The sequence below is a fragment of the Equus caballus genome, chromosome 22 (genome assembly GCF_041296265.1).
Source record: "Equus caballus isolate H_3958 breed thoroughbred chromosome 22, TB-T2T, whole genome shotgun sequence".
Taxonomy (NCBI): domain Eukaryota; kingdom Metazoa; phylum Chordata; class Mammalia; order Perissodactyla; family Equidae; genus Equus; species Equus caballus.
The window spans coordinates 5937660-5963794 of NC_091705.1; the positions used below are offsets into that span (position 1 = coordinate 5937660).

A 26135-nucleotide genomic window follows, 5' to 3' on the forward strand; every position below is an offset into this window, starting at 1 on the left:
GGTATAAACGTTTCACCCAAGAGTTTTATTACATGTACAATCTAGATTTTCTTAATGTCACATGTCCTATTTCTGAAGGGGAGGAGACTAACTTTATTGAGCGCCTACTATTGCATTGCACCAAGCACTGTAACTCATGTGGGGCCCCTTGCGCCCCTGGGGAGAGCTTCAGTGTGCCCCATCCCACAGGTCAGGCGCACAGGAGGACATCGATGAGGAGGTCCCTGTTCCCACTCACAGAGCCAATGCAGGATGAAGTGAGGATGGGAACCCAGCTGTGTCAGGCCCCGTGATCTGCGGAGCTGCGCTGTACAGTGGGAAAACATGTGCTTCAGCATCAAGGCAGGCCTGGGTTCAAATGTCCAATATCTGCTACTTGAACTGAATTGTAGGCAAGCCTCTCACTCTGTCCGAGCCACAGTGTCTCCACGATCCTAATTTCAGGGCTGCCATGATGATTGGAAATAATGTACGTATGGTGCCTAGCACAGATATAGAAAGCCCCTGAAATTATAATTATACTTAATAATTAATCAGTATAATTTTTATTTCCTCTAGCTCCTCACTACCCAAAGAGTAGCTGTAGGACCAGCAGCATCGGTCGGCCTCATCAGCTGGGAGCCTGCTGGAAATGCAGAATCTCAGGTGCTGCCCTACACCCCCCAAATCGGAATCTGCACTCTAACAACATTCCAGGTGATTCTAGTGCACATAAAAGTTTGCAAGGCAGTGCTCTGCTCTACACTGATTACACCAAATTGGCAGAGCTATTAGGCATTGGTGGTCAAGGTTTGTATCACTATTTATGTTCTCAACTATACTTTTCAATGTGTCTTCCTGATGTGGCAAATTGTATGCATATTGATCCGTGAACTCTCTAGTCTAGTGCATATGGGCATATGCATTCTGTGTGAAACCAGACCTGACAATCTAATCACTTTCTCTCTTTTATTAATAACCAACTAGAACATTTCAAAAATATTTTGATAAGACTGAGTCAGATCAATTACTGATTACTAAGTACATAGATTTAGGTAAATGAGTAACATATAGTGTAAAAAGAGAAACAAAAACATCAAGAAACTTTGCATTAAAAAAAAATAGGACAATGAATCTCAGGTCTCCCTAATCAGAAAATGTCAACGTCAGGATTTTTCTGAAAGCACCTTATATTGGTACCATGCTTTGTAGTTCACAAAAGGCTTTCATGTCCTTTATCTCCTTCAATCACCACACAGCCCTGGACAGCAGGTATTCCAGTCTATACCAACACTCAGGGGAGAGATGGTATCTTTTATGCACTGCTGCCGAATACTGTTCTATAGGGCTAACAATCTTTCATAACAACAGCACAATCATCAACGAGCAAACTACGAAGAATAAACATTGGCCAATGTCACCTCTGACTGTCATGTCAGTGTTGAAATTCGCTCCCTGGGACTGGTCGGCCTCACACTAGACCAGGTGTGGATCCCTGGGGACAGTGGGGGCTTCCTACCGGCCTCTTCTCTTTGGACAGCACTTTGCTCACACGGGCCAGGGCTCCTGCCCACCTCCAGGCAGGTGGCGTGCCCTCGGGGGCACTCACAGGGTTCTGGTCCCATTCTAGGTGAAGCCCCTCGGTTTCTTCCTGCGGGTAAGTAGCGCTGGATTCCCCCTCAGAAAATGCCTCCTAGCCCTCAGGCCACTGATTGTGTGGCTTCAGATGCCCTGGGGACCTCCGGGAGTAAACAGGTTAGTGCCTGCTCCGAGAAGGGTCTACTCCAACAGGTACAACGAATGTTTAACTCAGTCTTTGAGAAATAACTTGACTCTTAAATTAATATAAAATAAACCAATCCCCAACAAGCTTCTCAGCCTCCGAGTATGATCACAGGCTGTGAGCAGTGATCTGTGGAAACAACCCTAGTAACCATGCCCATCCCACTGGAATGGCTGCAACAGATCCAGAAAAGCACAGGAAGCCCACTGAGCTCCACTCCCTAGGAGGAGCCACCGTCTATCTCTGCAGAGAAAGGGTTGACTCTTAACCACTGACACAACACTCAATTTGAAAAACTGTTATGGCTAGACACAAAGAAAGAACGCTTCCATAACTTGCACCCTCCTGAGCCCCGTTAACAGAGGGGTTTTTGGCTTAAATTCACATGGACTAAAACAGTCGCTTTAGTTGTGAAGAGGGCATGAGCACCCAGCCGGCCTGAAGGACAAGGATACAAGATTTATGGGCTGGTTTAAGGAACCCACATTTCTAGAATGAACTGCATCCCTTGAAGAGTTTCAGAAACATTGTCAAGGACCTTAAATGTTACAGGTTTGCATCACTGATCCCTTTCTGTGTGTGCACGTGTGTGCATGTATGTGTAGGTGTGTGCATGCGTGTGCCTTCTGGTGCTTGATAGGTCTAAGTGAAAGGAGCCACGGGAGCAGCTTGAAGACATGATCACATTAATTGATTTCATCACATTAATGAGATTTTACCTTTGAGGGGTCAGGGTAGTTGTTTTGATCTGAAGCCCGGCACAAGGGACTTGGTGACCATTTTAATTCAGTTGCCAATTCTTCCAGGGACATCTAATAGGAAGCAAGCCTCCCAGATCCCTCTGCCCTGCTTTAATCAAGAAACCTACAGGCTGATTATATTGCACACACCAAGCAGGTGCTCGAAATCATAAGAGACAAAGAGGCCTTACCTGCTGATGCAGTAGAAAGCAATGAGCCGGAATAAATCCGCAAAACTGATTCCTGAGCCTTCCAGGGAAAAGGCTGGAAAAGAGAGATTTCAGAAAGCAGCTGAGTGTCCCTGAGTGCATCCCGGGAAAGGAAAGGCCCTCCAATGCCGTGTGCTGCATGCGAGGACAATCTCTGTGCTCTCAAACCACTGTGCGGCTTATCAGAACCAGCTGCGAGGAGGACGTGTGTCAGCCAGGAACAGGCCAGTAAAGAGTCGATGGCCCAGAAGCTCAGCCCCTGACTCATTCAGAGCACATGCTCCGACGCTGGGTAAACAGACCGGCACAGACTCAAATTGCACAACTACCTTTTTTTCAAAGTTCAGAACACAAAGTTGGGTGGGGGTCAAGGGGCCAGTCTGGCTGGAGTGAGTGACCATCAGCACCTGACAGGGCTTGGGGAACACCAAGGCCCCCAGTGTCCTTGACCCTCCAAGGATGGACCTCCTGGGTCACAGTCCTCTTTGCCAAAACAGGTCACCTCCTGTAAAGATGCAAGGCAGAAGGTGCACAAAGCTTGGAGGATAACACAAGGTTTCCAGTAATCAGCTTTTGGTTCAATTCAGTATGAAAGATTCTAAAACCCATTTGCTTAGAGTGTCCCCACCCACCACCGCCACTGCCACGTGCACAAGCTTCCTAACGAGAAGAGATATCCTGGCAAGATGGTGTGCCCTTTTGTACATCTTCCAAGTGGTGCAAGACTGGTTTGACTCCAACTTAGATATCTGCCAACCACTCCTCATGCCATCTCAGCTGAAATGTCACTCCTGTAGTCACTCTTCCAAAAACATTCCAAATAGCCACAGCTTTGTGAATATTTCCTCATTTCCTCAATCAGATGAGATTTTTCTTCCTTTTGTAATATTCCATGTCCTCATTTATTTTGCTTAGTTGCTTATGTTGTATTATTTTGCTTATTTAGTATTTCTGTAGCACTCCAAAACACATCTGTGCCATATACCATGACAGACAGACACACACAAAGACCAACACACACACACATGTGTGCCACAATTTAATGAGTTAAGTGGGAGGAAACTCATTTGGGGCAGGTTAACGTCTTTGAGCCATGGTTTTCTCATCTGTAAAATGGACAATAATACTTTCGTTGTCTCCCAGAAGGGTAGCAGTGGGAACTGAAATTTTAAAAAATGGAGTAATTTATGTGAAAGCCGTCTATACAAATAGGAGGTGGTATATAAATACCACATTAAACCACATTGTCCAGAGGTTATGACAAAATATCTATGTTTTTATAGCAAGTCCTTCCTCTCTCAATCCACCTCAGTTGGCAGGGAAGGCAGGGAAGGGGCCATCACAGTAGGACCAAGGCCTGTGGTGACGAGTTATAGCCAGCTCAACGCTTTGCTCAGATTAGCTCTTTTGACCACTTTAATTCCCCTGGAAAGGAACAGGGAAGTGATAGAAGTCTTGACAAAATAGAGAGGGAAAACCTTTAGCCGAAAGGGAGCTAAGATGAGCACCAAGAAAGCTTTGAAGTACAAACGCTAACTCACTTACTGCAGGAGGCGAAGGAAGGGGCCTCCAGGCTGACTCATCGTGGTTAACTCTGGATATGAGAAGGGATCGGAAACCCAGTTAGATCTATCACTTCTAGTCTAGCAGACTTCAAAAGCCAACTCAGCATTGCCTTTTTTGACTTAATATTTAATTTATTATTTTTAAAACAGTGGTTTGAAATCTATCTTCTCATTACATCCTACTGTAAATAAACTGGTGTGCATCATTCACCAGCTTCAGTGACTGCGCATGTGTCTTTGCCCATGGAAGTTGTTCCCTGGCATCAGCAACCTTGGGAGACCTGGAGAAAAAACATCGCGGGGCGTGGGTTTACTGCTGAACCTGAGGCTGATCACAGAGGCTGGCAGGTTTCACTTCTGCTGGAAATGTCTCCTCTAGACTCAGGGAAAGGCCAGTGGCTCAGTGAGACTATGAACTCCGGCCGGAGGGTAACCCCACATCTGCCCTTCAGTTGATGGCAACACCTTGAGTTTCTTCAAAGGCAGGGACTGAGGCTTACTTAGGTCAAAACTGAGAAGCAAGTGAGACTCCTGGTTTCGGTGTTCTATTGAGACAGTCAGTGGATGGGCTTCCAAACCTGGCTCTCCAGGCCTTCACACCTCTGCCTGCTAACCTGTGATTTCGGGGACGCCTTCCCCTTTGGGGCCCAGAGCCAGCTTCCAAGACTTTCTTGGAGGCTGGCAGTACATCAGAACTGTGTGTTCCCTTTTCAATTCAAAACTTATCCTCCCAAGACTTCACATTTCCAGTGACCGTGGAATAGCGAAAGAAAACCAATGCTATTAAACACCACTCTCCCTTTAAAACTTCAGCCAGTTAATTTTTTCAAAGGGCTGGATTCTGCCTCTGATTAGCTGCATTTCATAGAAGACTGAACAGTGATTGCTCGGAGGGAACATGTCTGCTCAGGATTATTCACGAAGATCTGCAGACACATGCTTTAGCATCATATCCCATTAAAAGGCTCGATCGCTGCAGCTTGCCCTGCAGCTTAGTCATCAGCAAACCTGGGAACCAAATCCATGTTCCATGTAACTGGGAAGGGGGCGAGGAAGGCAACCTCTTTTAGGCCCCGGCCGTATGCCAAGCAGTAGGTTGCACACTTTGCATACAGGCCATTTAAACTGTTAACAACTCTCTGAGGTTACTGTCACGTTATACAGAGAAGAAAACCGAGGCTCCTAGGAGATGTTACCTGCCCAGTCATTAAATGAACAAGTGGCAGAACCAGGACTCAGACCCATGTCTGTCTGTCTCAAAGTGCAGGCTCTTTCCACTTCCCCTTCTCAGGAGACCCATGGCCCTCAAGTCAACCAGGACCTAACCACCCAGTGACCACTTACTGTATGTGCTTTCCTTTATGGCAAATTCCTTGAGGGGGGCTCCAAATTCACAGGGCAGGCGAAGGGAGAGGACTTTCTTCTGCATTTTGGTGGATTTACGAACCAGGAAAATCTAGCAGAGAGAAGAAATTCAAGCTTAGGAAACAGCCAGACAGTTGGAACCTGGACATATGATTTCCCACATACCCAACATCCATGACTAGAACCCCCTTCATGGCTAAACTGCAAGGCTCAACACAGGACACTCCACTGCCAGAGAAAGAGGCCATCAGCGAGCATGCCACAGACACCTTCCTGTGATAACTAGCTTCAAAAGAGTCCGACTTCCCCATGACACAACGTGCTCCATGAGGCCAAGAGCTCTGGTAGTCTGCAGAAGCATTTTCAGTTTGGTGATTGTTTTACAGCTCGTGTTCCGTGTTCCCTAGCTGTGTCTTCTGTGGGAATCCTGGCTGATGAAACCTCCATCTAAACACAGTAACATGACTAAACCATAGATACAGAATTGGGAGTTCACTGGCTAATTTGGCTCATAGGTGTATTTACAACAGAAAATTGAATTTGTTGACAACAGTGAAAAAGCAGAAATTTTTGTTTTTCACGTTAAAATCTGAATTTCTAACTTCTCATGGAAAATGAGATGATATGGCAGGACCATGCATAGCAACAACCTGCTGGAGCCAGAAAACAGCTGCTCCCTTAGGGAGGTGGGCAGGCGTGCTCCGAGGTTCGCCCCAGCCAGCACTAAGGCTGGCGGTCCATTTGCTCCTGAACAACCTACTTTCCGACAGCTCCCTCCAGGTTCTAACATTGTCTTCAGACACATGCTTTAAGCCAGCCCAACTCCCAGCACAGATCTCAGGACACCATTCTGGCCTCCATCACTGCAGAGGCAGGTGTGCCCTGTACTGCTCTGCACTGCACAACTCCAGGGGGCACCATTTACCTAGACCACAAATCAAATGGCGCCCCCTAGAGTGTGCGGGGCAGCAGGCTGGCTGAGTTCTGTTCCCTTCTGCAGTACATGACCCTTCTCCAAGGAGCCTATCCTGTCCTGTTTCTTTACTTCCCCTCTTTCCTCTACATTTGGGCACAGTACTCTCTGCTCCCCTACTGTTCTTTATTTTTTTCCACCTAATCTTCACTTCTCTCCCAATGTCCAGTCAATAGCTTCTAAGAAACTATTTTTTGGGAGGATAGGGGTTGTGGGAATTGGGTGTCTGGTACGGAATGAAACCAAAAGACCTTTGAGTTCTCTCTTTTTTCCCAGCACTCATGGGGAGGCAGTCATGGGATTCACCTAGTAGCCAGTTCTGGGAGTCAGTGTCTCTGGGACACCCTAAAATTGTAGCCAGTGCTTCCTAAATACTATCTGATGGGTAAAAGCCCAAAGCACTGCTGGGAGGCAGCTGTTGGTTGGTAGAAAAGAAGTATTATTCCCTTATGCCAGTGGGGCTCTCTTTGAGCCTTGGGTGTCAGGGAGAGCACAACCTCTAGGCTTATTTCCTGCATGTCCGCAGCCTTAGATCAGGAGTCAGGAAAGTATGAACTGCAGACCAAATCCATCCTGCCACTTGTTTTTGTAAATAAAGTTTTATTAAAACAAAGCCAAGCTCATTCATTTCCTTATTGTCTATGGCTGCATCTGTACTACAAAGCAGAGTTGATTAGTCATGACAGAGACTGTATGACCCACAAAGCCAAAAACATTTAACTCTGGCCCTTGACAGAAATAGCTTGCCAACCCCCATCTTAGGTTGTAGAATAATTAAGGGTGGTGGCACCACAAGGACCTATGCCACCACGGTTGGTCTTTCAAACCTCCCTTCCTCTCGCACCTGCTCTTCCTTCTCTTCAGCGTTCTTGCTTCTCCTGGTGCACTTTGGCCTCTTTCTGATCCATGTTGCTCTTGTCCTCCCCCTGCCCTCAGCCTGCCAATCTTGTCAGGCAGGTCCTGTTCAGGGATCAAGCAGGCAGACAGAGAGAACACCCCGCCTGACTTGTTCCCCACCTGGTCTCAGCAGGAATGGACATGCCGACACCAGGAGGGAACTATTGCCTAGCAACAGGACAACCTCTGTCTTCAGAATTTTTTGTAGAAACGCAGGAGCAGACAACTCAAACTCCATAAAATGCGTGCCTCACAGAAGGGGGTCCTGATCATACAGACCCAAACTAGAGGCTATGACCCGGCATGCTAGTCAAGGAATTTTCACAAAGATGATCAAATCTGCGCCTGTCGCCCTGAGCATGTTCCAACAGAGACCTCGGTCCTGTGTGTTTCTTTTTTGTTTTTCTTTTTCTTCTCCCCAAAGCCTGCCCCCTACCCCAGTACATAGTTGTATATTCTAGTTGTGCTATGTGGGACGCCGCCTCAGCATGGCCTGACAAGCGGTGCCATGTCTGCGCCCAGGATTCAAACTGGCGAAACCCTGGGCTGCCGAAGCGGACCACGTGAACTTAACCATTCAGCCATGGGGCCGGGCCCAGTCCTGCCTGTTTCTGTCATATGAGAAACAAAAGCTCACTTACTTATAAGTCAAAAGTGATAACAGACAGGCTCCGACTGATAGGGAACTCAAAAGTTTATTTTTGTGCCCAATTGTTAGGAAATTCCTCGACCAGCTACTGATGGAATTTTCTCCTTGCCTCTCCATATATTTTAGTTTCTATTTCTTGTGGTGTTGTTTCAAGTCTTATTTTATCTGTGATTTATTGTACTTATCCTTTGTTGGGAAGGTGTACACCAGTGCTGTCCAATAGAACTTTCTGCAATGATGGAAATGTTCTATATCCTGCACCATCCTGTATGGTAACCTCCAGCCACCAGTTACTAGTGAGCTCTAAAATGTGTCTAGTGCAACTGAGGAAGCGAATTTTTAATTTAATTTAATTTAATTTAATTAATGTAAATTTAAATAGTCACATGGAGTAAGCAGCTACAACACTGGACAGCATAGGATAGACCAATCATTGAATAACATTTTTTTAGGAACTTCTATAGAGTCGTGAAGTGGTCTTGATTAAGAGACTGGTCTTGCGTGGCAGTAGCTGAAGGAACCGAATTGGTCTTTGATCCATGTGGAAAGCCACTGAGAAAGCCCAAGGAAAAGAAGATTACATCAGCAGTCACAGAAGACAAGTCTATGGACATAGCACTTTTGAAGGGTGGGTCTCAAGTTGGATGGCTGGGCCCTGGCAGGGTTCCCAGGCTCAGGATGAAAAGAATACAGCAGGGGCAACTGAGGACCCCACAACCAGGCTCATCCTCAATGTTGAGTCTCAAGAAGTCAGGCCCTGGGCCTTTGGGCAGCAGCCCCTCCTCACTACCAGATGCCCTATTATCCTCTGAGTCCTGGACCTCCCATGGTAACCAAGCAGATGAAGACAGAAAGACAAATCCTGAAGGGCTCTTTTCCTTAGAAAGCTGCCTCGGTACTGTCCAGAATTTCCCTGCATTGCAACCCAGGGACACACCGGGAACCACACTCTGTACAGGCTGGGAGAACTTTCTGGAACTCCAAGTCTTTCTCTTTGAGGAAGCAGCAGCCCTGCCTGCCTCAACCTGTCTCCCTGTGGTTCTGAGTCTTACCCCTGGAGGCTGGGACTGTAGGACTTGTGCTGCCTCCTCCTCACTCAGACTCAGCTGCAGCCATATCGGGTGGGTGTGGAGAAGGCGGTCCAAAATGCTGAGCCTGTTGGAGAGGCTGTCATAGCCTGAGTCCCGGGGACAGGGCTTCACATCCTTTTCCTCGGAATAGCCATCAGCCTTCTGTCTTACCATGCTAGGAGAAAGAGAATTGGCAGGGGTCAAATGTCTGTAGCACAATTTCCCTAACAAGGATACCATCCTACGACCTCATAGGCCAGGCCTAGCATAGCACATGGCCCAGCTTGTCATCGCCACCGCATTGTCTTCCCCTCAGACTGAAAGCTTTCTGAGGGCAGACACCATGTTATATTTCCCTCTGTATCTCTAATATTAAACAGAGTACACAATAGTACTCAACAACACTAAATAGACCCAAACTTCTACTTCTAACCCAGTTTTTGAAAGGTTCTAAACATTCCAAATGCTGTTTAGTTGGTCTTCTGGCATTGCACATTTCTTACTCTGAGCACAGAACCCTAAATGTTAAATTCCATTTGGTAACCATGAGGTCCTAAAGCTCAATAGCGTATATATCACAAGCATGACCATGGCATGCGCTAAAAGCAAAGACAAAACATTCACTCTCACCCACATTTGTATTATATGCAAATAAATTGGATTTTATTTCTTTTCACACATCTAGGCATTTTTATTACTAATATTTGTAGTAAAACTTCACAGTTGAACGGTGCTGTACAATTCATAAACTCATATGAACATTATTTATAATTGCTACGAAGTGGAAACAGCCATTTCCACTGTCATATGAGAAACATAGACTCCATCACCTAATGAATGGATAAATAAAGGTTCCATCAATTAATGAATGGATAAATAAAATGTGGTATATCCATTCAACGGAATTTTATTCAGCCACAATATTCATTCATTCTTTTCATGAAGTACTATCTATGATACAAAATGGATGCACCTTGAGGACATCATGCTAAATGAAAGAAGCCAGACACAATATTGTATGATTCCACTTATGTGAAATATCTAGATTAGACAAAAATAGAGAGAGAAAGATCAGTGGTTGGCTGGGACAGGGGAGGAGGGCGAGATGGGCAGTGATTCCTCATGGGTGTAAAGTTTCTTTTCGAGGTAATGAAAATGTTCTAGAATGAGATGTGCTGATGGTTGTACAACTTTGTGAATATACTGAAAACCACTGACTTGTACACTTTAAAGTTTGAATTGTATGACATAGGAATGAAATTTTCATAAAAAAATCATATTGACTTCCATCGTCGCCTTTGGCACCAACAATAATTCTGTTATTGAGTATTTAATCCCCATTTTACAAATGAGGAAACTGAGGCCCACGAAGTTACTGAGCTGTCCAGAGTTATAAATAGCTATGAAATGGCAGAGCTAGAAATTCAAGAGGTCTGGTGTTTGTCCAACTTGGCAGGTAACAGGTAAGATCATGAGCACAGGATGGCTTGTCTATGTGGTGTCTCCGGTCAGCCAGGCCCTGTAAAAAGCATTCTCTCATTTCCTTCTCACAACAGCCCTGAAAGGCAGGTCCTAGGAACCCAGTTTACAAGGAGAGGACCGGCAGGCTCAGGCTGCTTGAGGAACTTGTTCAAGGCAAAGACATGCCTCCAGTAAGAGGAACAGGGTGCAAATTCCAACCCAAGGCTGCTTAGCTCTGGGGTCTCTGTCCCCCTACTATGCTCAGAACTCCCACTTTCCCTGGCTCTCAAGGAGCTGGTTGGTCATCAACACTGGTCCTGGAGTGGCCAGTGCGAACAGCAGACCTGTCCATTTATGTACGAAGAGCCGACTTTAGGTTGGGGTACACACGGTCTTCAAACATCTAAACCCAAATGTACTACCTGGCTGAAGTCTTCAACATTGAGGAAGATGAAGGATGAAGCTGAATATAAGGTGCGTGTGTAGAAAGGAGGTGTGCTATTTGCACGTGGACTGCTCCACTCCTATGAAGGTGGACTAAATACAGAGGAAGCCAACTTAAGGCGATCATTTTTGGGTGTGCAGACTCAGTAATAACACGCACAACGACAGCACGTGGGTCGGCCAGAGACTGCCACCCTAACTTCTCCCCCTCACCTCGTTGACTTTCTACAGATCGAAAGAATCTCATGCTTCCATTCAAGATTTACATTGTGTTTCCCCTCAAAGTTTTCCTTTACCTCTGCTACAACTTTCCAGATGGGAGAGTCTGTGCCAAAAAAAGAGCTGTTTCTCATTCTGCAAATGCCATTCCAGGGCCTCCGGGTATTTTGAAGTGAATCTTTGCAGCTCTAAGAACAAACTCTTCAAAATGAAGCTGGTGTTAAGATTCCTTTCACGTAAGGTAAACGAGACGACTTTGGAGCAGGGATTTTCAACCCTGGCTGCCCATTAAAATCGCCTGGGGAGCTTAAAAATGGTGTGATGACCAGACTGCACCCCAGATCAAATAAATCAGACACTTTGGGGTAGAAGGCAGGCGTTGGAATTTTTTAAAGTCCCCCAGGAGATCCCAACGTGCAGCCAAGTTTACGACCACTGCTTTGGATGAGCGCTGGAGCCTGTGTGAGAAATCTCCTGGGGTTTGTTAAAGCCAGATTCCCACTTTCAGCCCCAGATAGTCTGATTCTGCAGGTCTGGGGCGGGCCTGAGACTGCATCTCTGGCAAGCTCTGGGTGATGCTGATGCTGCCAATCTGAGGAGCACTTTGAGGAGCCCTTGCTTGAGACCTGAGAGCAAAATGTGCACTTTAACTCAGATCCAATCAGGTGGGGGATCTTTTGGAGAAAGAGGGACAGCGGGTGACATGCCACTGAAAGAATTCTTGGAACCCAAATAAAGAAACATTTCATCCCTGTCATCTCAGGTTGGGGACATTTTACCAAGACCAAATTCTACAATCTCTAACATGGCAACCCTGACACTCATGAGAGTCAATATGTTGACACTGCTTCTTTCCTTCGAAGGGCACATCCTGACACCTCAGTTGTTTCAAAAGGTTAAAAAGCCTTTGTTCTGACAACTGATCTCAGCCTAAAAAGCCAGGGCCCAGACAGGAAGACGGTGAATAAGATTCATGGGGCTTCATACAGGAACAACCATAAATTAGATCCTGTCTTTGCAAGTGACCAAGCTAACTAATGCCTTTATTCAGCCAGCCATTTGAGGTTTATAGCATATTATTACAGGACAAATTGGCTTTTATCAGGGACCACCTTCAGGAAAGAACTAATGAGGGACACGTCGAACCTGCATTTGATGCTGTTTGGTGCCCCGCCCCAGATCCCCTTTACCAGACCAGGCACCCACGGCCCCACTGCTGTGAGCATCAGCTGCCAAAAGCTCACAGCTGCCCCTTCCCCTGGACGTGCCCAGAAAGTTACGCCCTCCCCCAGGAGCAGACCTACTGCTCAAGACATCCTGATCCCTAGCGGAGAGGTGCTGCCTTCTTGCCTCATGGTGGGGCAGCTCTGGGGTGCTAGTCACGCTCCAGAGCTCCCTGTGGAGTCAGGCTGAGGCTGCACTTCAGTGAGCCCACATCTTGGCCTGGGTTCCTCCCCATACATCCTGTATGCCTCAGTCCTTCAAAGGCTGCTCCTGAGAACCTCTCTCAATTCATCACTGCACAAGAATCCCCCTTCAGGCTCTGCTTCCAGGGATTTCCCCCAAGACCCAAGACAGAATCTGATGAGATTAACAGAGACATGACTTCTCAAACAAGTGCCTGCATGCAAATATGAGAGAGGGCAAAGAATGAGTGGCTTATAAAAGATAAACCACTGTGATATAATCCAGGAGATCCTAATGATGATATGGTCACAGCAGGACAGCTGGCACCTGAGGCCTGGTCAGCTCTTCTTTTGAGCTCTGTTTTTTTAACCTGAAAGTGCTAAATAACACCTCCACCACCACGTAGAAATGACACAATCAAGAATCATGAATGGATGCTAATATCAGGAGATGAAAGACTGTTAGGAAACAGAGCATTCACAGTCTTAAAATGTCATCCTGCAGATTACTGATCACGGAGAGGGAAAGGTGCCCTGACAATGAGAAACCCGGCAGACACCATCTTAACCAGGTGATCAGGGTTAACACTGCCAAAAATGAGACACCCGACATCCAGCGCCTCCGAGGTGATGCTCTGAGGTTACAGTATCACCTCGGTCGTCTCCCTGCCCCAAAATGTGTTTAACCTGAATCTAAATGGGAGGAAACAGACAAATCCAAATTCAGGGATTTTCTGCAAAACCACCGGCCTGAACTCTTCAAAAATGTCAGTGTCATGAAAGAATTTTTTTAAAAAGGCTGTGGATTATAGATAAAAGGAAACTAAAGAGATGTGATAACTATACTGAGTGCATGGAATTGATCAAATATGAATCAGAATGAGAAACAGCCAGAAAGGGCAACTGGGAGTATTTGGATGTGGGTGTATATTAGATGATATTGTATTGACGTTTAGTATCCTGACTGTGATCATTTTATTATGGTTATGTCGGACAATGCTCCTGTTCTTAAGAGATGCATTAGATGCATACTAAAGAATTTAGGGGAAAAGTGTGAAAATGTTTGAAAGTAAGTGTCAACTGGTCAGCTCCCCACCTCCTCCCAAAAAAACGGAAAAAAATAGAGAGAAAGCAAATGTGGCAAAATTTTCAATAGTTGGTGAATTCAGATGAACAGTACTATTCTTACAATTTTTCTGTCTGTTTACAATTTCTCAAAATAATAACTTGGAGAAAATGAGATGGGCAAATATCTACCATCTCACTGGGTGTTTTTTTTTTTTTCTGCTTTTTTTTCTCCCCAAATCCCCCCAGTACATAGTTGTATATTTTTAGTTGTAGGTCCTTCTAGTTGTGGTATGTGGGACACCGCCTCAACATGGCCTGACAAGTGGTGCCATGTCCACGCCCAGGATCTGAACCAGTGAAACCCTGGGCAGCCGAAGCAAAGTACGCGAACTTAACCACTTGGCCACGGGGCTGGCCCTCTCAGTGGGTTTTTATGAGTATAAAATTCATTTATTTACTCAACTATTACTAATATTTCCAAATGTCTAGGCCTGCTTTCATGGGGAGATGAAGCTCAGGTATGAATTCAGTGAGACCCACATGTGAAAATATTCAATGAACCATGAAATGTCCCACAAATGCAAGGTGTCTCTAGGAGCAGAGAACAAATACTGGAAAACTCCTATACCATATCTCTCCCCATTCCAACTGACCCGGCTCTCATGGCTCTGAAGCAGACGGTTGGATATTCCACCCACTCTGGGGGGAGTAGGGGTGGCGGACAGGGCTCTCCAGCACCAGCTCCCCTATGGGCATGCCCAGTTTAAGGCTCCTCAGAGTGTGGGAGGAGAGTGGCTTTTCCACTTGGCTGTTTTCCTTTCACTCCCAGGGTAAGGCTTTGGGAGCCCAGGGAGGTGCAAGAATAAACGATTGTAGAAAGCGCCTTCTATTGCAGGACAGCCAGGCAGACACTAGGCCTAGTTTTATTAAAATTTACAGAATTAAATTCATCTCAGAGAAACCAATAACTTTCAACAGAACTCCCAAATGATGCTGTTTCTTGCCCTAATCCAGAATTCCAGAGGATGGCACAGTCTATCAATACAGCTTCTAAATGACCAAGGTCCCGAAGTCCAAGGCTCCCTCGCACTTCCCAATACATCACTCTCTCTCCCAGGCTCCATTCTACACGACACACGGGTGGTGTAGGCTTGACTTTACAGTCCCATCTATTTTCAAACAAATGAGCTAGACAATGAACAAGGCAGTACAGAAAATACATAAAAATTTGATATTAGGTCGTTTCTGCGGAAGAAAAACACTAGTGCAGTTAAATACAGTCAACAATCTTCTAGATATAAAAATCCAAGTTTGGCTGTTGAATAGCAAAAACAAAGTTTAAGGGGCCTAGACATAAGGCAAAATGCCAAATTATTCCTGTCAACAAGGGTGGTACATGTTCATTTGGCTAACGGGTCTTAGCAGGGGTGCAGTGCTCTGGATGGCTCTGTCCTCAGAGTTAGAACATAGGGACAAAACAAGTATACTCAAAAAAACAAAAAGCCCCCAAACCTTCTCTACGTGTTAAAAACATACCATTAAGCGAACAATTATGTATACATATTTTCTTTTCCTGAGGAAGATTCACCCTGAGTTAATATCTGTGCCTATCTTCCTCTATTTTCTATGTGGGTCGCTGCCACAGCATGGCCACCGACGAGTGGTACAAGTCCACACCCGAGGGAACTGAACCCAGACTGCCGAAGTAGATGCACTGAACTTAACTACTCGGCCAGGGGGCTGGCCCCTGTGATTGCTTTTTTTAAAGACAAAAGCTGTTTCAATTAAATATTTAAAATGTGCTAAGAATATTCCTTTTCACAGCAGACTGTTGGATCACAGTTTAATTAAGAAAGAGATTGGTTTAGTTAATTAGCAACATCTGAAAACCTCTCATAGGATCAATGGCAAGGCCTCTGTGGAATTAAATGATGGGGGAGTAACTCTAATTAAGTAATGCTCTCCTAAACCACGCTCCATGGTTCTGTGGCTCCCTTCTGGGTGTCTGCAGGTATGAGTGTGTGTGGCTTTGCACAGACACTGTCCCATCTGCCCTGCAATTTGGCATGTTTGTGATCTATCTTCATGGAAAAGCCACTCATAGTCCATCCAGGTAGTCTGTTTTGCTTCTACTTGCAGAATTAACGAGCTCTGTAAACTGAGTCATCTGGAGTCACTTGGAGACTGAGTCAGCAGGATTAGTTGGAGGATCATCACAACCTGCTAAAATACAGCTTGGCTTTTGGCCTGCCTCCTTCTCTACTCCCCGATTCCTAGACCCAGGCATCACCCTTGGGCTCCTCTATCAGACTTTACAAAGTGGAAGGTAATTCTCTTCTAGGAAGGAGAATCCCTGCTTGCTTTGCCTGCTCCTTCCAGGCCAGTCCTGGTGTTGGATGTGGGACTGAGTAAGCCGCGAGGGCCGCCTCAGATCTGGAATCTTAAGGGGCGAGTGTCAGGCTCTCCCCAGGTCATACCTTGCCAAGCCTCGCCTGGATTTCCAGCACAGTGCTCCCTGATAACTAACTCAAGGCTAGGGAAAGACCCAGAGCTCTTCCTGCAGCAAGGGCTGGTTCCCTGAGGGTCCCAGTGGACCTTCTAGACTTTTAAGAAATCGAATAGGTTTTCCTTGTTTACATGGTAAGTGCCTAATAAACAGTCATAGAATGAATCGAGACAAATTGTTGGGGCTAATCATAATCACTAGGATGCTAACCTCGTCGGTAAAACAAAACAAAACGAAACAAAAACAACAAAAGCAGAGCCCAGGGTTCCAGGTAGCTTTTGTCTAGGACTAAATTATGGGCTTAAGATTCACTACGTCGCTGGTCTCCTGAACGTAAAGAACTGCAGTCCTGCTGCAAAGTGAAGAACTCAGAAACAACACAAAACTCTATTTGGTGGGATGGTCTTAGATTAAACTTAATATTTTATAACTTCTCAATGGTTTATTAAAAATTGACACTATTTCTCAAAGAGTGCTGGATATGCCAAGGCAGTACACGAAGGCATGGTTTTTATTTTAACGTCCAATACTTATTTTAAGAGTGACATGTATTTAGTGTAGTCCCCAATTATGGTGGAGATATTAAATTTACTTTTTTTCCCCCAATTTTTTTTATTGTGGTAAAATACACAGAATATAAAATTTACCAACTTAACCATTTTTAAGTGTAGAGTTCAGTGGTATTACGTATATTCACATTGTTGTACAACATCCATCTCCAGAACTCTTCCTCTGGAAAAACTGAAACTCTATACCTATGAAACAGTAACTCTCCACATGCCCTCCCCCCATTCTGGGCAGCCACCGTTCTACTTCCTGTCTCTATGACTTGACCTAAGTACCTCGTATAAGTGGAATCACACAGTATTTGTCTCTTCATGACTGGCTTACTAAATTTAACTTCTAAAATAAATGTAAAAGATGAGCCAATTTAAAGAAAAATATTAGGTAAGTTAATAGTAAAGATGGTGCACGAGGGGCACAGCGGTTAAGTTCGCACGTTCTGCTTTGGCGTCCCAAGTTTCACTAGTTCAGATCCCGGGTGTGGACATGGCACCGCCTGGCAAGCCATGCTGTGGTAGGCATCCCACATATAAAGTAGAGGAAGATGGGTATGGATGTTAGCTCAGGGCTAATCTTCCTCAAAAAAAAAAAAAAAGATGGTACATGAATAAGAGAAAAATTGTGGCACACACAAGAGATGAAATTTAGATTAGAACATAAGAATATTTTTCCTGTATTAATGTTTAAAAAAATCTCTCTCACAGATTCAAGGGGGAAGATCATCTTGAAAAAAAGCATCTATTTGTCATTGCTCAGCCCCCTGCTTGCCTGTGTTCACGCTATTCTTGAGCGTCCACAGCCAAGAGAGGCTCCTACCCACCTGTCAAAACCAAGGTCAAATCCTGTCCTCTCCCCTACCTCCGCCAACCGCAAGTAACATTTCAGCACACTGAATTCCTTTACCCACAGTGTCTATGCCTCTGGGGCACAGACCCCATTTCACTCTGCGTTATATACAGATCTCTCTCACAGGCCTGGCCTCACCCCCAGGCTATTCTCAGGCCTAGCCCAGGACAGGCATTGATAAAATGTCTGCTCTAGGTGTGACGGGAGGGGGCACTGGGTAGGAGGTGATCTGAGGACAGTAGGTTTATTCCCTGCGAGTGAGGAAGGGAGGAGCTTGGGCAACGAGAAAGGTCACGGGCACTGGGTCTCTGCATCAGCTTCTGTCTGGGTCCCCCGGCACAACCTCTGATTCAGGCCTTTCCTCAGCCAGACTCCATCAACAGAAGCCGGCTGCTCAGTTCCAGTCTCAGGAGACAAAGGGTTCTTGTCTCTGGGTTTATCAGGAAATGGGTGGCAAAAATCACCACAGCTACTAAGAGCCCCCTGGCCTTTGGCCATCTCAGGGCCTGGGGCAAGACGAGGCCCTTCCAGAACAACAAATTCAAACTTTCAGCAGCTCCTTCACTGGTTGAGAATTTCCCTCACGGACACCCCCTCCAAGCCTGCCATCGACTGGTCAGGGGTACGCTTTAGGTGACTTGGGGTGTACAAGTCAACACTGAGTTTTGGCCTAGAATTGTAATTCTATCCCCACCAACACAGGACGCTGGTAATAGGACCTCCATTCAGGGCTCCCAAATTCAGCAAGCCTTATTCCAACACTGGGAACGAGATTTAGGATTCCAACAGAAGCAGCTGTTTGGGCACAGAAGCGAGGGTAGTGCTGGCAGGAAAGCTGCCTTTGGTTAAGCGAGGTGCAGAGTGAGACCCTCACGCACACACCTCCAGGGGTTTTAACATTCAGTTATCAAGGGGTTCCCATTCACCTGGAATAAAACCACTCATTTCCTGCACATGTGAGTGCACTGATTTCAAGATGCTAGTTTTCTAAGGCATGTCACAGCTTCCATCAAATTGGTGCTGACTCTAGCGTTTGCCCAGCCCCATCATCTCCAGCGGTTTGGTGGAAAGAGCATTCAGTCAGAGGTGAATCAAAGCCTCAGCCGACTCCTCAGAACTGTGAGGCCTGGGCCCCTTACTACATGTCACTGAGCCTCGGTTTCCCCTCTCTGTAAAGATGGATTCTTGTCAAAAAAAGGAAACTGTTACTAAAACAAACAAAACCTGAAAACTACTGATTATAAGACCCTGGAACATCTTGGGAACTGCGAATAAACATTCTGTTCAGTAGAGTTTTCAGGATGTCTCTTTTAGTTTTAGATACTCACAAATAATTTTTAGATATTCCCAAAAAGAAAGCAAGGCAATGTGTTTCCCTCTAGGAGACACAGACTATCCTATAAACACGGTGTTGTCAGCACGTAATGAACCTCCTTGAGGGCGGCTCCTGGCCACTCCCTGCAGCTGGAGCGTTCCCCATCTATCATAAGGGTCTAGTCCCAACCTGGACTCTGGTGCCTGCCATCCTCAGCTTTCAGATGGAACCAAGAAAGGACAAGAAACCACTTCTCTTGATATTTTTGTGTTGGAATTTCCATGCACGTCCTGCCTCTCTGAGGGTCTCCCTTTCCTCATGCCGCGGATGTCGAGTCTTCAGCTGCACCCTAGCCTGACAAAGCCTTTTCACAGGACGTTGCCTCAACCAGCCACAGTGGCGAGAAAGGTACAGCCCAGGACATGGGACTGCTGGAGTGCTCCAGCTATAAGAGGCCAGTGCAGGGATATCTTAAGAATTAAGGACCAGACAGAAGTCAGAGTCCTGTGTCCACCATGGTCTTGCTCTTGGTTGGAGCAGTAGATCCTTGTGTAAGTATCAAAAGGAAAGTAAACACGCCCCACAGGCCAAACAGTGGCCGACGTGTCCAGCTTGGTGGGAGATGAATGAAGGGCTTCGTGGAGCTGGACGAGGAGAAGTGATGGGTCTGGGGTCAACGGTTTCTGAAAAAACGTTAGTAGAAGAGGCCTCTTACGTAGAGAGAAGAAGAAAATGTTGAGGCCCAGGGCAGGCCGCCCCAAAATATCCCACAATAGTATATCAATTATTTTGAATTAAAGTTAACTTGAGAAGCAAAAAGGGCTTTCTGCCCCTCCTCTCTCTGTTCCCCCGAAAGCAAGAAACAAACCTCCCCTGTGGAAGGGGCTCTCCCTGCATCCCCATCAGCAGAGCCGGGGCACTCAGGGCCCAGAAGCCGCAGAAACAACCCTTGCCAATTTACTCCTCAAGCCTAGACTCCTCATGCCTCACTAACGACGTACCTCAAACCTAAGTTTCTTTGTCCTGTCATTCCTCTCAAATGTATTGTTTCTTTATGAAAAAGGTACACACACTGCCTGCTTTGTTCACTCTCCAAGCATCATTTCTCTATGATCTCCAATACGTGTGTATTAAACTGGGTTTTCTCCTGTTAACCTGGTCTTTCGTCAAGTTTATTATTAGTCCAGCCATAAGAACACAAGAAGGGTAGAAAGGGGATTTTCCCCCACCCCAACGAAAACAACACTTCATACCTGAGAGATCCATCTGATAAAAATTTCTAGAATAAGGACCAATTACAATTTTTGTTAAACACCCATACATACACACAGCAAATAAATTCCCAGCAAACTTTCCTTTTCAAGAATACCTAGTTGTTGATGTCCAATGATTTCCTAACACTTTCAATCATGAAAACACTTCTTTAGAATTTGTGAAGCTGAATTAAACTCCTACTCTGTAATATTTAAGTCAGGAGAGGAAGGCAGGCCCAACTTCATTTTGGCTACATGCGGGGGTCCTGGCTAACTTCTCAGTTTATAGGAGAGAAATTGCCAGGTGAGCTGAGGAATCTTTGGCCACCACCCAAGATGGGAAAAGTGATGGGCAGAGGCCTGGGGAAGGGACGTCCTGGAAGGATCGCTCAGTTTCCCTGGGTTGGGAGGGATATTAGAGGCCATTCATTTTATCTCCTTATTAGAGGTTAAACACTAGAAATTGATAGAACTGGGCCTGGGACCAGTTCTCTAACTGGTGCAGTTACCCTACACCATGCAAGTTGATATTTGAATTTCTCAAGCAAGCCCTTTTTTGTCCCCTAAACTCTGGAAGGAAAAAGACTAACGTGTTTTGGGTTGCGGATTTTATTCCTGCATCGCTAAGGGCTGCTGCTTTCTGACAGCGGAGGCCTCAACCTCCTCAGAAAGATTTCTAAAAGCATGTTGAAGGAGGATTTATGTGAAAAACTTTTAGGGCCTTTGATGATTTTCAAGCTTCATCTACCGAGGACTAGGAGGAAAGAATACGGAAATGGAAACATCAACAAAAAAAACACGTCTGCCCCCGGGGTGGAGGCACCGCCACCTTCACAAGAGGAGGATTTGGTGACTTTTCTGCTTATGAACTTCCTCTCGTTGACCCTCCAGCTAGAGATGAAAAGGGCAGATCTGGAGCCAACGCTGGCAGGGGCGTTCATTCGTTCCTGTAAAACTAAGCAATAGAAACAAAGAACCTATTGTCCCGGGTACCCTTGGAGCTGAAAACAGGAGGCAAAGGAGCCAGGCGGGCTCAAAGCTTGGCCACTGACCTTCGAGTCTGAGCAGTGGCATGCACGAGGCTTCCCGGAAACGGAAGCGTTTTGTGGATTCGCACTTCTTAGTCTAGAAACGCTTTTGGTTACACTGGTGTTATTTGAGCTGGCCTGAATCCCAACTGCATTCTAACCAAGCAGATATTCTGTGGCAGAATCAACTACTAACACCAGCAATGAGGCAAGGTCTGCAAAAGGGAAAATGTATCTAACTGGAGAGTAGGCGGCTGTCACAGTTGTGTGTGCCCAAGTGTACTGCTCACAGGAAGCCAGCCACTAAATTGGAAGATGCTACCCCTCAACACAACTGGAATCAATTTCTAGGACACACTGTCCATTTCCAGGACGATCAAAAACACCCTTGTAAATCAGCGGAAATCATGCATGATCTACCACTTCAACACACGGAAAAGCATCAAAAGGACACACGCCAAGGCAAAGAAATAAAATAGCCAACAAACACTCAACAGTGGCTCTTTCTCAGGGGGTGGGTGCATGGTAATATTTATTTTTATTTATTGTGTTGTTCTTTTGGTAATCAAAACAGAAATCTTACATGTTCTTTTCAAAAACCTTCCCCAATATCACAGATATCACCAATCAAGACAGACTAAACAGCTGTTTTGGCCATTTTTGATCTGGAGGCCATACTTATACTTGCTTATCCCATTCTTTAAGGTTGATTTTGAGTCTCAAATCTCATCTTTTCTAAAACCACCTCCTACCTGGAATTACCCGCTCGCCCTACCCCATCCCCCAAGGTTTCCAGGACATCTGGTGCACACCTCTATTCAGCTGGCATAGTCCTCTGTTACGTCCTCATTCCATTACATGATACTCATTTGTTTACAATTCTTTCTCCCTAGGCTGTGTAAATCTCCAGGCTCCACTATCCAGGTATTTTACCAAATAGCGTCACTCAATAAATATTTTCTTTAAGTTGAACTTAATTGTTGCTACATTGAACAAAGAGTTGGTCAATCTTCACAAAATTCCTTGAAACTACATTCCAAAACCTTTTGGTGGCTTGAAATAAGAAAACACTATTGGGGGGGGTTAGGGGAGAAACTGATCAGCTAGTCATAGCAGAATATCCTCAACAGGCAGGATAGGAAAATGTCTTACTACTGCAAAACGATTACCACTACATGACCTCCTCTAATTATAAACACAGCCCTTCAAAGCGTGCCCCCGCCCCACTTCCTTCCCCGAAGGAAAGAGTGGCCGTGTCCATGGTTCACTTGGGCTGTTTCAGGCAACAGATTTTCAACTGTCTTTCAGAACACAACCTCGACCCAAGTCAAAGGGCTTTTCTACCTTGTTTTCCCACCAGATTGTCTTCAAAGAATGTGAAGAGGGAGGCAGTGACAAGTATCCAAGAATCAGTAGAAACGTGCATTTACAATTCTCAGAAATAGACAATGTGTGAGAAGGAACCATAAATTTTAATAACACCACTTTTTTCAAGGAGCCTAAGATACTGCAAGATACATCTAACAATCTGTAGCAAACGATTATTGTGAGCTTCTCACGTTCTGGTAAGCCAGACTGGAGCTTACAGTAATGGAGGAAAACCAACCTTTCTGACAGGTTCTCGGAGAACAGCCTGCTCTCAGAATCTGCGGAACCTTAGGATGGGCCTCAAGCCTCAAACCAATGGCCTGAGGTGCAGGCAGTTTTCCAGATAGGGTAAAAGAGAGAAATATTTGTTTTGCAGGCTAACACTGTACACGACACAGACACTGTAAGAAGACAAAATTTTTGTGATTTTTGCACCTGATGATTTGAACTTGCTTCCAAATGACGTCACGGATACGCTCTCTAAAATCTTCAGAAGAGCAAAAGTGGGTATAAATCAATAAATAATAGTCATTTTGTATCCGATGTTTTCAAGAGGAAAAGATGGAAAGGAATAAAATGAAGGGACATTACATTCTGTGTTTGAAGTCACTGAACTTGAGGACATATATTTTTTAAATATAGGAAATCGCCTTGGATGCAGATGTATTCTGAGTTTAAAGGCAGTTTAAACTCCAAAAATAGCTGTATCAGATTTAGGCGCATAGATTTTTTAGTTATGACGCAGCTAATGGCCTTGGCCAAATCAATTCATGAGACGCTGAATATTTCCGCATATACGTACTGAACAAAGTAATGCAAAAGAATTTAAGAGATGGGGGGAATTTCATTACCAATTTTTTCCTGCTGCAAGGTTGTTAGGCCTAAGATTCAAAAGTAGAAATAGAAATAATAAAAGGTACGTATCTATTTGCACTTTTCTCATAGTTTCTGGATTATTTTATCTTTTCATCTCCTCCTTCCAAATAATCCTTTCCACGCCCCAGTTTCCATAAATATCACCCGATGAACTGGCTATGAGCTCAGAATTCTCCACTTTAACGTTAAACTTAGACATGTGGAAAAACTGTAATGCTCCATCAAAAGTAAAGAATCCCCATTCCTGAGTCCCAGAGCACTGAGATACAGGTACTCTTTACCCGTCTCTATACATCATGGTTTCAGAAGCTCTAAATCCACACACCCATCCAAATGGCTAAAATGAAAAAGCAGCCAGTACCAAGTGCAGATGAGAATGGAGCATTGAGAACTCTCACACACTGTTGGTGGAAGTGCAAATTGATACAATGACTCTGGAAAACTGTTGGGCACTATTTACTAAGGTTGAATATATAACCATCCTGCAACCCAACAATTTCACTCCTATATTCCTAACTCAAGCGTGTCACGTGCATTCACCAAAAGACATGCACAAGAATGTTCATAGCAGCATTATTTAAAATAGCACCAAATTGGAAACAACTCAAATATCTCTCAACAGTAGAACAGATAAACAAATTGTGCTGTGTTCACACAATGGAATCCTATATAAAACGTTGAATGATAGAAGTCAGAGTTAAAAGAGCACATGTTGTATGATTCCAGATATATAAAGTTAAAAAACAGGCAAAACTAATCCATGGCAACAAAAGTTAGGAAAGTGGTTACCCTTGGGGTGCACAGGGATTAGAAGGGAGCACTGAGGGGTGCCAAGAATGTTCTGTTTCTTAATCTGGATGCTGTTATGTAGTATTTACTCTGTGAAAATTCATCTAGCTTTATATTGATTTGTGTGCTCTCTTTCTCAATTATGTTTTACTTTAGTGGAAAGTTTTGTAAAAGTAGCACTAAGCGAGAATGGGTTTCATTCATTAGGTCACAGAGCAGCCAGCAGGTTCACTGGTGTCCTATTGGAGACTTACTTAAGTGGAATGCTGGGCATTTCTTCCCTAGACTGTGAGCCACTGTTATTCTCTTCTATTCTTGGTTTCTAACCTCTAGTTAAGGGAGGAATTGAAGGGTTGTACCAGGGACTGGGAGTCTGAGTTTCTTGTGGTTTTGATATCAATGCTGTCACATAGGTGCTGGGAAGCTCAGAACTTCCCAGGGACGTAGACCCTTCCAGACAAGGCCAACAGTGGTGATCAACTCCTACATTGTAGCACTGAATACGGTGGGGTGGAGATGTGGAGTTTCAGGACCCTGGGCATCCCTAGTGATCCACTTGGGCTGGAGAGTACCAGCCAGGTGACAACAGGAGTGAGGGAGATAAAGGAAAGTAAGAGGGTAGACAAAGCCAGCAATAGCCTGCGATGAGCTGGTCTGGCTGGGACACTCAGCCTGAGTCTCATTTCAGGAAGTTGTTTGGTTTGAGTCTTCTGTTCTACCTAAGGACAAAAGAATCTTTACAGACTCGTCTCAGGCGATGGGTCCAGGTGGTGAGGAGGGTGGAGCACTGGCCGGCCCAAACAGACACCCTACCCCCACCTGAAAAAGGATTGTGAAATCCCAGGGGAGGGAGGGGAAAGTAAAAAGACTTTGTTTTGCTATACTCTAGTCTTTCAGGGGGATGGAGTGGGAAGAAAGAGGGCAGAGGAAACAGTATGTAGAGAAAGCAGATAATCAGAAACAAGAAACCCCTCATCTTTCTGCTGGCCTCCTAGCTTCCATTTGGCAAAACACTAGCAAAGGCATGGGATAGATCTAACTAGCTCCTACTCTATTGGCAAACGTTTACCAGGGCCCAAACTCAGAATTGCTGGAGGAAGCATGGCTGGAAGCTAGAGGGAAGGGGTTCTGGTTCCTCTTCTTTGCTAGGGAGGAATCTGAAGGCCTCTCACACATTTTCAACTTCTTATTTTTTATGCCTTATCTGGTGTCCCCTAATTGCTTCACAAGGGTGATGTCTTATTTCTGCAAGAGGCCTCCTAAGGGTTGACATCTTTCATCCACTCAACAAATATTTGAGTGTATGCTATATGCCAGACACTATTGTAGGCACTGGAAACACAGCCCTGAGCACAGACTAAACCCCTGCTCTCACGGAGCTCACCTTCCAGTGCTGGGAGGCAGAAAATGCACAACGAAGCAAGGGAGTATATGTCAGATCTGTACAAGTTCTATGAAGAAGAAAAAGCCAGCTAAGGTGACAGAGGAAGGGAGAGGCCAAGGGTAAATGCTTCCTGGAGGAAGGGTATTCCAGGCAGAGGGAGCAGAAAGTATAGAGGCCGGGAGGTAGGAGGCTGCTTGGCAGGGAGCCCGTGCACCTGGAGCAGAGTGATGGAGGGGGAGAGACTAAGAGAAGAGATGGTGAGGCAATGTGAGGAGTCAGATCCTGTGGGGTCTCGAGGGCCATGTGATGATTTGGTTTTAAATAGAAAACTCCTGAAGGGCTTTGAACAGAGTGGCATGATTTGGATTAGATGAACTA

The 26135-nt window shown here is 45.3% G+C and overlaps 1 protein-coding gene across 15 annotated transcripts in view; it reads right to left on the minus strand.

Annotated features, from left to right (window-relative positions):
• RIN2 (Ras and Rab interactor 2) overlaps positions 1-26135 on the minus strand; it is a 216871-nt gene that overhangs the window by 31913 nt on the left and 158823 nt on the right. For 14 of the 15 annotated variants that reach the window (XM_023626031.2, XM_023626030.2, XM_023626036.2 and 11 more), the window contains 3 exons: positions 9213-9405; positions 5621-5732; positions 2694-2766 (listed from right to left, as the gene is read on the minus strand). In XM_023626031.2, the coding sequence (XP_023481799.1) occupies positions 2694-2766; positions 5621-5732; positions 9213-9405 (378 nt within the window). The remainder of the gene's footprint in view (positions 1-2693; positions 2767-5620; positions 5733-9212; positions 9406-26135) is intronic. The other variant, XM_070247074.1, reaches the window with a different exon arrangement.